This window comes from Engystomops pustulosus, chromosome 4, assembly GCF_040894005.1.
Source record: "Engystomops pustulosus chromosome 4, aEngPut4.maternal, whole genome shotgun sequence".
Taxonomy (NCBI): Eukaryota; Metazoa; Chordata; class Amphibia; order Anura; family Leptodactylidae; genus Engystomops; species Engystomops pustulosus.
Genome location: NC_092414.1, coordinates 132,725,074 through 132,740,951, shown reverse-complemented (window position 1 = coordinate 132,740,951; position 15,878 = coordinate 132,725,074). Strand labels below are relative to the sequence as shown.

The 15,878-nt window shown below is 39.5% G+C and overlaps 1 protein-coding gene across 3 annotated transcripts in view; it reads right to left on the bottom strand.

The window, feature by feature from the left end:
- The window catches only part of LOC140127149 (uncharacterized), a 246,094-nt gene that overhangs the window by 45,924 nt on the left and 184,292 nt on the right, over positions 1 to 15,878 (bottom strand). For all 3 annotated transcript variants that reach the window (XM_072147489.1, XM_072147490.1, XM_072147488.1), the window contains 9 exons: positions 10,340 to 10,420; positions 10,112 to 10,147; positions 9,998 to 10,033; positions 7,327 to 7,371; positions 6,537 to 6,581; positions 4,883 to 4,918; positions 3,170 to 3,229; positions 2,864 to 2,989; positions 1,323 to 1,394 (listed from right to left, as the gene is read on the bottom strand). In XM_072147489.1, the coding sequence (XP_072003590.1) occupies positions 1,323 to 1,394; positions 2,864 to 2,989; positions 3,170 to 3,229; positions 4,883 to 4,918; positions 6,537 to 6,581; positions 7,327 to 7,371; positions 9,998 to 10,033; positions 10,112 to 10,147; positions 10,340 to 10,420 (537 nt within the window). The remainder of the gene's footprint in view (positions 1 to 1,322; positions 1,395 to 2,863; positions 2,990 to 3,169; positions 3,230 to 4,882; positions 4,919 to 6,536; positions 6,582 to 7,326; positions 7,372 to 9,997; positions 10,034 to 10,111; positions 10,148 to 10,339; positions 10,421 to 15,878) is intronic.

Below are 15,878 nucleotides of genomic sequence, written 5' to 3'. Positions count from 1 at the left end.
CATTAGTGAGACATTTAACAAATCAGGCTCAATTTGTGCAGATGGCAAGGTAGTATTGCAGTGTAAAAGCACAAGCTTAAAGGGGTATTCCCACGAAGACAAGTTTCTTAAATGTACTCGGGATAACAAAATAAAACATTCTCTAATTCACTGTAATTAATAAAACTGCAGCATTTCAGAGATATAAGTCCAACCTGTCTCTGTGCTCCCCAAAGAGGCCCCTACCCTTGCATTCCATAACGAAGCTCTCACTGATACACAGACACTGACATCCTGCCGACATGTACACAGCAAGCAGAACTGCAGGCTACATGCAGATATGTTCTTTATCTAGACGTGGGAAGGAGGCACAGCAGATCTCATAGTGTGTGTAGTTGGCATGTAGCAAGAGCTGGAGAATTTCAGTGTGTGTAATATGCATCTCACGGATCTCATCATCTCCCATCTCTGATCTGTCTCATCTCTCTTTCTATATGTCAGATACTAGTGAATGTTCAGAAGGTAAATGAAAGTGTCGCTATCCATGTCTCGGATCATGGGCACACTCGTTCTCCTCTCCGTTGTGGCTCCACCCCACCCCACCCCCCCGGCATCAAACTCAGCTCTCCATGCTCCCGTCCGCCCTGGTCCACGCGTGCTTTCCCGCTCCATAGGGGGCACGTGTGCCGGCACTCTAGAACTTAAAGGGCTGGCGCCCCGCTGATTGGCGCTGGTACTTCCTGGTTTCCTTAATGGCCTTCTGTTCCCAGGATTCCCTGCCAGATATTTGAGCTCAAAGCTTTAGAGAAAGCTCCCTTGTGGTGTTCCCTGCATTCCTGTGCCTGCCTGCCTTGATCTCCCGTTGTTGTTCCCGGACCTGACCTCTGCATCTCTGCTGCCTGCCCTGACTTCGTGCCTGTTCCTGACCTCAAGCCTGGATTCTGATTCTGTACCGTAACCTCGGCTGCCACCGCGGGCTAGTCGAGCCTGTGCGACAACCTGGTGGCAGCCCGCTGCAGCAAGACCATACCGCTTTGCGGCGGGCTCTGGTGAAAACCAGGTGCCACTTAGATTCCGGTCACAGGTGTCGGCTAGTACCATCTACGGTGGTGTTCCTGGGGGATCCCTGACAGTGCATATAAACCTGTGCCCTGATAATCTAACCACATTGTCATTTCCCAGAACTAGATGGGAATATTTGAAATTTGAGAATTTTCCTTAATTGGCAAACCCCTTTAAAAGCTGTGTCCCCACCTTAACTGCCAAGTTCTCACTGTATTACATAGTTTATTAAGTAGTTTAGAAACAATTTAGTGAACAAAGCACTTAATGGTGTAATGTACCTCCTTTCCAACCGGTCCAGAAACACCTGGCAATCCAGGGTTGCCATTCTTGCCCTTTTTTCCTCGTTCACCCTGTAGAAAAAAAGAACAGTTTAAACAAGTGGTAACATACCTTATAAAGATTCCTATAAATACATAAAGTTACCATTAGATTACCCAATAATCGTTTAATGCACTAGGATTGAAGAAATATAGGTCTTCAATAAAGTGCTTGTGCTTGCTCTTGCGACACAATTTGAATGTTAAATCCCATTTTTAACCCGAATCAACCGGATCGTCCGATGGACCCTTCCCCTCTCCTTCTGCCTAGTGAACTGTAATCCAATTTGCCAGAAAGAATAGTACACTTTCTTTTTTTTCGCCTACTTTGATTGATTAAACGCGTATACCTCTTCATTTAGTATATCTACATAACAATCCTTCCCACACAATGCTATTAATACTTACAGAACCAGACAGTACTATTTCACTTTCTGAGCAGAGAGCACCACACAATTGCAATGTGGAGTGCCGGCAGAGGCGAGTACAAGATTTACCTCTACTGGGAATTACTCGTGAACTACTGCCTCCTAACCATCTCTATGTCCACTGCTGGAATAATACTGGCAGCAGGCAATGATTTGGGTAGGAGAACATTCTTCCCAGGATCGCAATTGGGGGGTGAATACTGTACTACCTTTTCACCTCTTTGACTGCAAGAAAAGTAATTTGGAAGTGAAAAGGCAGTGTGGTAGTGGCAAGTGGTTAACCTACTAAATAAAGATTACCTAAGTAATTTATATTAGATTTAAAGGGAACCCGTCACCACTATTTTCACAAATACAGGTAGTGGCAGGTTCCTATAGAGCTCTAGTAACTATCTGACACCCTGCTTTTAGCTAAAAATTGTTCCCCTCAGATCCCCATAAAATCAGAGTTATAATCTTGCCTGGTATCTATGCAGCTTTGGAGCGAGTCCACGGGGGCGTGGCCTAATGTCATGTGACCAGGGTGACATCATCAAAGGTCCTTGAGCTACTTACTATGAAAACTATACCCCATGTACATATCTGACCACATAGAACAATCACAGCAGCCTCCATGGACTTCTACTCCTCTCCATGCAGGCTGCTGTGATTTCATGTGATAAAATATGCTGTGATTTCATGACATATATGCTTAATGTACAGTTCCTAAGGCAACAAAAGCTATAGGACCTGTGATGATGTCACCCTGGTCACATGACATTATAGCAGCATACAGAGATAGGGATGGGGAGGAGCTGCTGGATTCAGCCCGAGGAGGCCACGCCCACCTGGACACGCTGTAGCCATGGTTAGTTACCAGATAAAACTATAAAGTTGAATATATGGGAATCTCAGGGACATAATTTTTAGCTACAAGCAGGAGGTCAGATAGTTACTAGAGCTCTATAGGAACCTGTCACTACCTGTATTTGTGAAAATAGTGGTGACGGGTTCCCTTTAAACTACTACTATATTATTACGTAGATTTAGGCCAAAAAGTTACCATTACTTTGATACAAAATCATTAAAACTTACAGGAAGTCCTGGAGCACCAGGCAATCCTATTTGTCCTCTTTCACCAAGAGATCCAGAAATGCCTGGGTTTCCTCGGATGCCTTGGATTCCTTGGACACCAGGGAGTCCCTGTTCTCCTGGCTCACCCTGTAGCAGAGAATGAAGTGTAAAGATTAGCTATAAATTCGGTCTACATTCATAGTGCAAACTGAGAGGCTGGCAGCGATGGCCGGTACTGTGCTGGACCACAGTAGAGAACCTCACACAGATAAATGATCCTAGACAATTGTTTTCAGGCCCCACTAGTACGTTTTACGACACATTTACCTTAGTACCAGGAGGTCCAGCCTGACCCACGGGGCCTCTATGACCAACTCCTGGTTCTCCCTAAAAGACAAAATACAGTAACAATTATATGCAGAATCCTATACCAAATTTACCCTGTGATCCCTCAAAGATAGAAATGTATTATTAGTAACAGCAATTAATACTTAATTGACCAGCTTAATCATACTGTTCAGTGCAATTAGATCCCCAGTGTGTTCAAGGCATAACGGCACCTGCATCAGAATAGGTAAATTACAATGACACGATGAATTAACAAATAGTAACATGTTAACAACGGAAGGGTTGCAATATTATGGGAAATTACAACTGAGGACCAGAGACCTTATTACATTAGCTACATAGTTATTTTACTTAATTTTATTATTATTTAAAATACACTTACAAACTATTGAAAGTCCGCTCACCTCCTTCTGTGGATGGATTAGAAGATTTGTCCATGCAATGGATCACCTGGGCTTCTCAGGCACACACAAAGAGATACAGAGAAAGACAGAGCCTGCTGCAGATGTTCTTCTTAAAAAAGTAGTAGTAAATTCTTTATTTCATCTTATTAAAATCCATACAGGACAATAAATAGTTGGAAAGGCACATGAACGATTACTAGGCAAATCCTCAGCATTTTGACATAATCTTACTTATTACTAATGATGAGTTGAACTGCGTTGGCTTTGTCTGGTAATTGTTCATGTGCCTTTCCAACTATTCATTGCCCTTTATGGATTTTAATAAGATGAAATAAAGAATTTACTACTACTTTTTTAAGAAGTCTTCAGAGGGATCTGTCTTTCTCCGAATCTATTATTTAAAATTTCTCCAACCGCTCTCAAAGAAGCAGCTGACAAGCTATTGCCGCAGCATTCATCTAGGTTAAAAAATGTTTTCTAAAATAGTGGAACTGTCTGAAAGTTTGGGCATATTATCAAAAATAATATTATTTCATGTCATTGAAAAAATTGTGTAAAGTGAATAAAATTATCAAAATTATATAAATCTGTAATACAAAAGATACTGCTTAAATTTTAGTTTCATTTCTGTAATTTATGGCCTTAAAACTCTTAGGTGACTTTTTGTGATGCATGCGCACATTTGTTAAGCTAAAGACTAAAGACATTAAGCAAGTTTCCCCTGTTTGTGCAGCTAGCGCACAACATACATTTACAGTCTTTTGCATAAGGCCATACTCTAAGCCGCAAAAAGAGCAAAATGTGCAAAATTCCTTAAATGAATAAAAAGTTGATACGCCCCATAAACTCATAAACATACCATAAACCCCATAAACTCATAAACATTCTCATAAACATTTTTGGATGGGTACCCCCCAGCATCACAGTGCATTGTATTTTATGACTCTCCCACATGCTGCTCCCTTCCTTAACAGTTTTAAGGTACACTGCAGATTGTATTCATTAGAAATGCATATGGACATTCCATAGTATATTAAAGTAGCAGGGAATTGGATTAATGTTTACAAAACCTTATCCATAGACTATAGAAAAAACTGAATACTTTGAGTTGGGATTACATCTGTATTGTGATGAGTTTGCAATACATAAATTACAATCTGTGGCAAACCCACTCGATTCAGCACCAAAATTACACCTATACACATAAGTAATTTTAATTCTTAGCCAATGTTCCATTACCAAGGAACATACAATAATGTCAATAATTACGTATAGAAATATAGCTTACCTTTTGTCCCTTTTCACCAATATCTCCCTTTTCTCCCTAAAATAAATGTTTGAGGCTTGGTTACATAAAACACTTAAAGCTAGTTGAAGACAAGTAAAAAAATAACTAACTAGGAATTGTTCTTGATTTACAGAGTTTTCTTTTCAATGGCCTATTCTTAGGATAGGCCACCAAAATCTGATTGTGTGTGGGGGAGGGGGTGCAAACACCAATTTGCGGCTGCGAAAGCACATGCTCTATCTTTTACCTGTGTACGGCATGGATGTGTGGCACTGTACCGCCGCCATGCCGCCATTGCCGTCTATGTGGACGTATATGCGGCCGCAGAATTAGTAAAGTGCAATGAAGACCTAGGAGACTAAAGTATACTTTATCAGCCGCTTGGGCAGTTCACCCAACTGACTATATAAAGTAATTTGAAGACATAGCCCAATAAAGTTTAATGGAATCCATTTTTTCCGCCTTTAACAACTGTGTGTCATAAATAAATTTGCGCAATTACAATAAAATATTAATATCAATGATCTCTGCAGATAAGAAAAAATGGAGTTTATCTTTCTCTGCCGCAAAGCCACATCTAATGTGATGCATGTGAGGCATGGTTAAAGGGATGACAATTCCAGAGCACTTACTTCACTGTGTGGAAATCTGGCAAATTTGGCTCATGCCTAGTAACCCTCGCAGGTGATGACACCTGCATTGCTTTGGGGGCATTTTCTCCTTATAAGCTCCATCAAGAGATTCTTTACTCCTGCCTATGAATTTTTTATATCTATTTAATCATCTTTTCTAATGGGAAATTTTTACATGCTGTTCCATCCAGCCATAAGAGCACACTGAAATGGTGTATGTAGCAAAATGAAGTGTAGGATGTTTGATAGTACACATGAAAAGAAGATTATGACACCTGGCAAACATAACTAAGTAGCAAATAAATGTTCTGACTTTCTGTTAATGTCATCGTATTACACATTAGACATACACTTTGACATACTGTAGCTCCCAAAACATAACTACTTAACAGACATTAAAGGGGTGTTCCCATATCGTAAAATAAATGTAATTGTTTGTATAATGAAACATTATACAATCTTCCTAAATACTTTCTGTATCAATTCCTCACAGTTTTCTAGGTCTCTGCTTGCTGTCATTCTATAGAAATCTTCGATGTTTACTTCCAGTGGACAGAAATCTGACCATGGTCACACAGGTGCACGGCTCGTTATGTCCCATAGCTCTGATTACTCTCTGATACTAATGAGCCATGCACCTGTGTGACCTTGGTCAGATTTCTGTTCACTGGAAGTAAACATAGCCGCTTTCTATAGAATGACAGCAAGCAGAGATCTAGAAAACTGGGAGGAATTGATACCGAAAGTATATTAGAACAATGTATAATTTTTCATCATGCAAACAATAACATTAATTTGCTGAAATGAGAATGCCCCTTTAAGGAAAGGCAATGTAGGAAGGGAGAGATTTAGCATAAATTTTAAGCAAAGTAGAGTTTTTCTGAAATAAATAATATTATTAATACTATTGTTTCCTAAACTGCTTATAAAAATGTAACATGCATAATACTGATCACACGTTGACCAGACCAATAGAATGTGGCTCATTAGCACTGTAATGTAAAGAAATTGTAAAGAGTTACCTTTTGCCCAGGAAAGCCTGGATCTCCAGGATCCCCTGGTTCACCCTGATAAATTCAAACATTGTGAGTCATTATTACAGTTGGAGAATCAGTCTGTGATTTTTATGCATATTTTTAACAGTATTCAATTCACTAGACCACAGTATCTAAGAATGCAACAGAGAGAGTATAACAGTCTGTGAAGCCAGATAACAGAGGGGCTAGGGTAGCATCATTTTCAAAGTTGAAGGAAGATGGTTATGGATAACAAATATAAGAAGATTACCACAGTCACAGTGCCTGGATCTATGAGTAATGTTCCATGGTTTATCATGATGGATGTTGATGGCAGATTTCCTTTAAAGGACATCTACCACCAGAAATACTAATGGTAGAGTCATATGATTTACTTACTTGAGATGTCTTAAGTCCAATACTGTTTTTATTAAATCTTGGGACATGGCAATCCCCCTCAAAAACAGGTTTTTTAAAAAATTTGCTATTGAGCTGGAGGCATCAGGCTTATGTCACGGGAGCGCGTCTGAAAATCTTGAGCACTGACACTCCTTGAGAAACCATAGCTGCATTCAAGGAAAGTATCCACAAAATTTTCAGATTGCCGACTGACATCACCGGCACTGAGTGATCAGAAGGCAGGTTATGAAGAATAGGGGCGTGAATGTATACTATCAGCCCTCTGTCATTAACATATTTTATAAAACAGTATTTTAGGGAAATCGCCCTGTCCCAAGGACATTATTTCTGGTGGTAGATGTAGAGTATTTAGTTCTTTAGGCAATGAAAGTAGTACCTTCTGTGACCTGTCTCGATGTGGTCCAGAACGTCTCTTTCCTTCCTGTTGTGGAAAATACATGCATTTTTATATCAATTTTAAATATAAACTATATTCACCGTGTTTGGTGCATGGACATAAGTTACATTTTAAATGCTCTTTCTTAGGTCCTGTCATGTTTGGGCGATCTGCTCTACTGTAAGTCTATTTTGCTCAATAGGATTATGGGATTTGCACATTTGTGGGATTGTCTCTCTGTATGCTGAAACTTCACCCTCTCTTTTATAAAAGAAGCAGGATAGTTGATAACTGAACATAATAAACAAGGAGCCTTGTTTTGTATGTATTTTTATTACATCAAATGATCAAAAAAATCACAGGACGAGACACAGAGATATGTGTTAAGCAAATATTAAGTAATTTTATAGCAATAATCCTGTAAGTGTTAGCAAGGTGATATACATTTGAAAATAAAGCCTTGGTGAGACAGATATCTGGCTGTTATCTGTTGCAAGACCTCTTTATGTTTGTCTGTATGCTCCTCACTCTTTTGCTCCTTATTGTAGATAAATCTAACTAAGCAGTTTAGCAGGTCGAGAAGAGCGGAAAAGAGGGAATGTGATATATTCCTCTGATAAGCTGTATTACAAAGTTTTATATATTAGCCTTAAGTATTAATTTACAAACCATACAGTATTTGGTTGTAACTCTTTGAATATCAACAATTAAGGTATGTAACCTACTTATAAATTGATCTATACCTTATGTGTACTATAATACCCGAATGTAAGACCCGCATGGCAGCAACAGGCATTGCATTCAGGGGCGCACCTGCCATGAGGCGAGTTGAGCATCTCGACAAGGAGGCGGCACCGTGCTCCCACTCCACGTCAGCCGGCACCGAGTTCCCCGCCAGCAACGTGTGCCTGACCCCCCTCCCGCGGTCCCGGCTCTCCCTCCCCCAACCCTCACTGCTGGACTGCTGGATCCCGGCTACCGGCTCCGATCCCCCCTTCCCCCGCTCCTGCGGTCCCGACTCCCCCAACCCTCGCTCCCGGCCTGAAACCGCCACCGCTGGACAAGGCAGCAAACTTACCAAGACCCCAAGACCATAAAAGAAAGGTAATGGTATTTTATCTTTGCATATATACATATGTATGTATGTGTGTATATATGTATGTGTGTGTATATATATGTATGTGTGTGTGTATATGTGTATATGCTCGTGTGTGTATATGCGTGTGTGTGTATATATATGTATATGCGTGTGTGTGTATATGTGTATATGTGTGTGTGTATAAATGTATATCTGTGTTTGTATGTGTATATGCTTGTCTGTGTATATGTGTATATGCGTGCGTGTGTATATATGAATATGTGTGTGTGTGTATGTATATATAATGTATATGTGTGTATATTTGCTATATGTATGTGCAGTGTGTGTATATGCTGTATCTTCTGTTTGTATATGTGTATATATGCTGTATGTATATGTTGTATTTGTAATATTTATCAGGACTTCTATTTTGTACTACATGTTGGCACGCTATATGCATTTTATTCTACATGGGGGTACCCTGTATGCATTTTATCCTACATGGTGGCAGGCTGTATGCATTTTATACTACATGGCGGTACTCTGTATGCATTTTATACTACATGGTGGTACTCTGTATGCATTTTATACTACATGGTGGTACTCTGTATGCGTTTTATACTACATGGTGGTACGCTGTATGCATTTTATACTACTTGGTGGTACGCTCTATCTATCTTATTCTACATGGTGGCAGGCTGTATGCATTTTATTCTACATGGTGGTACGCTGTATGCATTTTATTCTACATGGTGTCACGCTGTATGCATTTTATACTACACGGTGGTACGCTGTATGCAGTCTATGCTACATGGCGTCACGCTGTATGCATTTTATACTACATGGCTGTACTCTGTATCTATTCTATACTTCATGGCGGTACACTGTATGAATTTTATACTACATGGCAGTAGTCTGTATGCATTTTATACTACATGGCGGTATACTGTATGCATTTTATACTACATGGCGGTACGCTGTATGCATTTTATACTACATGCCAGTACTCTCTATGCATTTTATACTAAATGGCAATATTCTGTATGCATTATATACTACATGGTGATATGCTGTATGCATTTTATACTACATAGCGGTACGCTATATGCATTTTATACTACATGGTGGTACGCTGTATGCATTTTATACTGCATGGCGGTATGATATGCTTTATCTATCTTATACTATATGGCGGCACGCTATATGCATTTTGCATTTCTTTATTTTTACACCAAACCAATATGATGGATCTGGTCCTGACATACCCTGATATGTTACATATATGGGGGGGGGGGGCGTCTCTCTATGGCTTGCCTCAGGCAGCAGACAGGCTTGGTACACCCCTGATTGCATTAGTAAGTGAAAAATCATATTATTAATATTGCGCGATTGCATAAAGACAACTGCATACAGCTTGATGCTTCCCTCTATTTTTGTCACTGTCATAAATAATAAGTAAAGACAACTGGGAAGATGAATGTATAAACATAATATACATAACTGCTATTCATAAAACACCTAAAACATCATTTGTTTTCATGCTTTATCTTATATTTAAAAGATCCTAGGCAAAAGTAAAGCAGTTTTACAAACCTTCTCCTTTCGGCCCTCTTCTTCTGCATATTCAATCTAAGGGGAATATTAAAATTAATTGTTTTGTATCTCACTGAGACCATATGTTTCAAATGTTGGTGAAATATTAAATACCTTTTTTCTTCTCCATCCCTCAGGACCTGGGTATGACTTTCGAACAAGAAGAGGATATATTACATACAAGAATTGATCAAAATGTAACAAAATTAATTCCGGAGAGGGAAATATAATTACACAACCGTTATTTCCACTATATTTATTAATGTGAATTTTAGACAGTCTGATAATTTTGTGAAATAGTGAAGCATAATCAATGTAAGATCAAGAGACTGTCTATCTTACAGTTCTTTCTTGCTCTTCAGATGCCATCCTTCTGGTTCGACTTTTCACAAGATCTTCTGTTCCACTCGTTCTATTATTCTGCTTTAAGATAATTATTTTAGATATAAGATGGATCTAAACAAGGATCTGCCAATGGCAACTCATATTCTAGACATTACTTATACACATAGCTATTATATGAAATGAAAACTATCTGTCAACAACATTATTAGCATTGATGTTAGAATTATCAACTAAATGAGAATATATATGCAGTATATTGTAAATGCATATAACAGTATTTCTGTGATGGTATCAGTATGCCTCCTTGTAAAGATCAGCTTAAGAGTTAAAATGGTATAAGAGCATAAGAGTTAGCAATGATTAACTTACATTACCTACTTTTAATCCCAAAGCTCCTGTAAAATATTTATCCATAATGGAAATATGATAATTCACACAAAAAAGCATAAAATATTTAATATTGCCAAGTAAGTTACCCAGCTGCTGCTACAGCTGGTTATCAAGAGTATTCATCAATCACCATCCACAATACAGAATCATTCAGAGTGTGATAATTTTAATTTGGAGAACATGTATATTCTATTACAGCAATGCTGTAAGAACTAGAAGGCAAATTCACAGAACACTTTGAGCATGTGATGGCAGCAACCAATGCATATAAGCTAACAAGCTCTGAGTCTTTATTAATTTACCAAGAAAAAGATAGGAAAGCTTTCAAAGTGATGCAGATAACCAGGGTCGGCTCCAGGTTTCAGAAGGTCCCTGGGCGGAAGAGCCTCAGTAGGCCCCTTTTCAGTGAACTTCCAAGCAGTCCTTTCATGGTTATTTTATGAGCTCCCCTCAAACCCCATGGATTCATTAGATACAGCCCCACACACTTGCCCAGGTATGCCTAGTGCTGGCAACTACCCTGCAGATAATAGATAGCAAAAGCTTTGAAGCTTTCATGTATAGGGAAATAAAAGTGAAGAGGCACTAAGGGAGCCCTGCGGAAATCTGTGGGAATGAGCTTCATAAGGACTTTGTGAGACTTCTTTTTGATCCATTAAAAAAAAAAATGGCAAAATAAATTATGGACTTTTAATTGTGCAATGACTTAATTTGGAAGATAATCATATTTAGAGACTACATAATCAGACATGTGTATTTATTTGCTATAGTACAGTGGTGCTGAACATATGGCACCCTGAGCCCTCTGTATGGGAATGCAGGCCGTCATCCAGCACAGAATTTGCCAGACAGGTCTCAAAGCATCATCCTGCAGTCCCAAGCAACACAGAACATGTGCAACAGATCTTAGGTTGTATGGGACTGCAGGGAGAGTAAGAAGGTGTGGAAAGGTTTGGATTATAGGTATCTTTAGTAAACCAATAAATTAAAAACTAGGGGAGCCATAAGCTAGCAATAAGTAACTGCTTAAATTGCTATGTTAGCAATTTGCAATAGGTGAGATATGGGTTGCACCTTTGGCACCTGTCTCTACAAAGCTTGCCATCACTGCTATAGCCCAAATGCAATGGTTTTTACATTCATCTTTATAGTGTATGTCAGCACATTGAAGCAATTTATTATCCCACACAACACAATCAAATACATTTTAGAAATAACATGGAGTATGTTTACATCTCTCTCTCAGCATTGAAGTAGAAATTAGGTATTTTAACAGGAAATAATCTTCATGGAGCTTTTTTACCACTATCGAAAGGTGGTAGCAGTGGTAGTAGATAGTATAGTCCATAAAGATTATAGCCCATGACTCAACAGGCTGAAAATGAAGAGCAACAGGCCTTTCGGCAGTCAACTGCAACTAGCATATGCATTCAAAAATTACACCTCCAAGACATAAAATGACTGATTAAATTAACATCAAGGTGTACTATATTTTGGGAAAAAAGAGAGAATCAGCAGAAATTGACTAAATAAACAAATATCAGTTTGCCTACCAGATCATTTTCAACAATTATCATTTTTATTTCATGGCCAAGAGTATTGGTGTCATCCAGAAATTTGAGGTGAGGTAAAAAAGTTATTACTGAAGTCAAGCTCTCCCTTCCTCAGAATGCCCCATTCACTTTAATTAACAACCCTACATCAAGCAACACCAGTAAGTCTGGTGCATGATGTCAATCACTGCAGAGGTAGCATTCTGCAGTAGGGGGGGGCCTTGGCTTTAGTTCTAAAATTTCCACCTCTAACTTCATACAACAAATTCTCGCTTCAAAGTTGATTTTCTGGATGCAGCCACTACTCTAGGCCATGAAAAAAACCATGATCTCAAATGTGTAAGCTGCTGACAACATAGTAGTAGAGTTTATTTGGTCAATTTCTTCTGACATGTTCCCTAACAGATGGAGAATTTCAGTGGGTCTCTTGAGGCTGGGATTGAAAACACACAAAACATAGAAGCCTACCGAAGTAATGACTTACAGACATAACGGTAAGTCTGGAAGAAGATGTAGAACACCAGATCACTAGCTATGACAAAGTACAGTTGAAGGCTGATTTCATTCAGAACGAGTGAACAGATTTATATAAAATTTTTTTATAAAATATTCAGAATAACTATTATTGTCTGTATTCAAATTTTCTATGTTTTGGGTTCAAGTGGTTTAACCCCTTAACGCTCTGCGCCGTAGCTGTACGGCACAGAGGTATAGGAAATGTATGAAGAGGGCTCACGGGCTGAGTCCTCTTCATACGAGGGTGGGGGTTGTTGCATATTGCAGCAAACCCCCACCGCTAATAACCGCGGTCGGTGCTTGCACCGATCACGGCTATTAACCCTTTCATTGCCGCCGGCAAAGTCGACAGCAGCATTTAAAAGCATCTTTATTCCGATCGCCGCGCCCCCGAACGTCATCGGGGGGGTGGTGATCGGTTGCCATGGTAGCCTCGGGTCTTCGTTTGACCCAAGGCTATCTGGCATCTGCAGATTCGTTACAATGAGCCAGTGGCTCATTGTAATGAATGAGCTGCAAAAATGCCATATATTGCAATACAGAAGTATTGCAGTATATGGTAGGAGCGATCTGACCATCTAGAGTTAATGTACCCTAGATGGTCTAAAAAATAGTGAAAAAAAAAAGTTTAAAAAATAAAAAATAATAATAAAATATAAAAAATTCAAATCACCCCCCTTTGGCTAGAACTGATATAAAACATAATAAACAGTAAAAATCACAGACACATTAGGTATCGCCGCGTCCCAAAATGCCCGATCTATCAAAATATAAAAACAGTTACGGCCTCCGAGACGGGAAATGGCGCCCAAATGTCCGAAATGCGACTTTTACACCTTTTTACATCACATAAAAAATGGAATAAAAAATGATCAAAATGTCGCACAGACCTCAAAATGATAGCAATGCAAACGTCGGCTCATTTCGCAAAAAATAAAAACCTCACACAGCTCCGTGCGCCAACGTATGAAAAAGTTATTAGCTTCAGAACATGGCATTTTTTTTTTCTTTTTTGTACACATTCGTTTCATTTTTGAAAATGAATTAAAACACAATAAAACCTATATAAATTTGGTATCACCGCGATCTCACCGAACCAAAGAATAAAGCTGAGGTGTTATTTTGAGTGCACAGTCAAAGTTGTAAAAACTGAGCCCACACACGTGCAGTTTTTTTTTCAATTTTTCCACATTTGGATTTTTTTTTCAGCTTCGCAGTACATGGCATGTTAAAATAAATAACATTACGGGAAAGTAAAATTTGTTACGCACAAAATAAGCCCTCACACAGGTCTGTACACGTGAAAATTAAAAAGTTATGGATTTTTGAAGGTGGAGAGCGAGAAATGAGCGAAAAAAACCTGCGTCCTTAAGGGGTTAATAATCTCTGTAAGTATATCCATATATCACATGCTGTTAATTACTGAGTAGAGCATGATGCATGTGAATAATACATCATATTTAAAGTTACAAATATTCATAAGACAAATCTGCAGATCATTTGCATGGATACTAAAATGTCAGATGAATTTTTGGCACACACAGTAAGTTTTCTTTGCTTAACCAATTTTTATTTATAGTGGAAAATTCATAATATTCGGCCTTCACCTTGAAATAGCTTTGTATCATGACATATTACATAATACATAAATTGATCAAAATATACGACGTTTCGGTCATCTCGACCTTTATCAAGTGTGATCTACACTCACCGGCCACTTTATTAGGTACACCATGCTAGTAACTGGTTGGGCCCCCTTTTGCCTTCAGAACTGCCTCAATTCTTCGTGGCATAGATTCAACAAGGTGCTGGAAGCATTCCTAACAGATTTTGGTCCATATTGACATGATGGCATCAAACAGTTGCCGCAGATTTGTCGGCTGCACATCCATGATGCGAATCTCCCGTTCCACCACATCCCAAAGATGCTCTATTGGATTGAGATCTGGTGACTGTGGAGGCCATTTGAGTACAGTGAACTCATTGTCATGTTCAAGAAACCAGTCTGAGATGATTCCAGCTTTATGACATGGCGCATTATCCTGCTGAAAGTAGCCATCAGATGTTGGGTACATTGTGGTCATAAAGGGATGGACATGGTCAGCAACAATACTCAGGTAGGCTGTGGCGTTGCAACGATGCTCTATTGGTACCAAGGGGCCCAAAGAGTGCTAAGTAGAGATGAGCGAACATACTCGTCCGAGCTTGATGCTCGTTCGAGCATTAGCGTACTCGAAACTGCTCGTTGCTCGGACGAATACTTCGCCCGCTCGAGAAAATGGCATCTCCCGCCGTTTTGCTTTTAGGCGGCCAGAAACAGAGCCAATCACAAGCCAGGAGACTCTGCACTCCACCCAGCATGACGTGGTACCCTTACACGTCGATAGCAGTGGTTGGCTGGCCAGATCAGGTGACCCTGGAATAGACTAGCCCCTGCCCGCGCTGCTCGGATCATTCTGTGTCTGGATGCCGCTAGGGAGAGAGCTGCTGCTGGTCAGGGAAAGCGTTAGGGTGTTCTATTAGAATAGTGTTAGGCAGGAGTGATTCTACAAGAACCCAACAGCCCTTCTTAGGGCTACAATAACGTTATACTTTTTTTTTTTTATTTGCTTGTGGCTGGGCTTGCTGGCACTAGTAGTGCAGCTAGTACCATATTGTGAGGAATTTGCAGGGGGACTTGCTACCGTTGTGTTTAGCTCTTAGTGACACACATATCCACCTCAAACACCAAAGTGGGACAATTTATTAGGGGTTTGATTAGAATTAGGCAGAGTCTGCTGATTTATTTTTTTTTTACCTTTATTTCATTTTATAGCTCAAACTCATCTTGCAAAGCAGTGTGCTTTCAGTGTAGGCTACAAAATAGCCATAGGAGAACCCCAACGGCTTACTTAGGCCTACAATAGCGTTATATTTTCCTTTTTTTTGTTTGCTTGTGGCTGGGCTTGCTGGCATTAGTAGTGCAGCTAGTACCATATTGTGAGGAATTTACTGGGAGACCTGCGACCGTTGTGTTTAGCTCTTAGTGACACGCATATCCATCTCAAACACCAAAGTGGGACAATTTATTAGGGGTT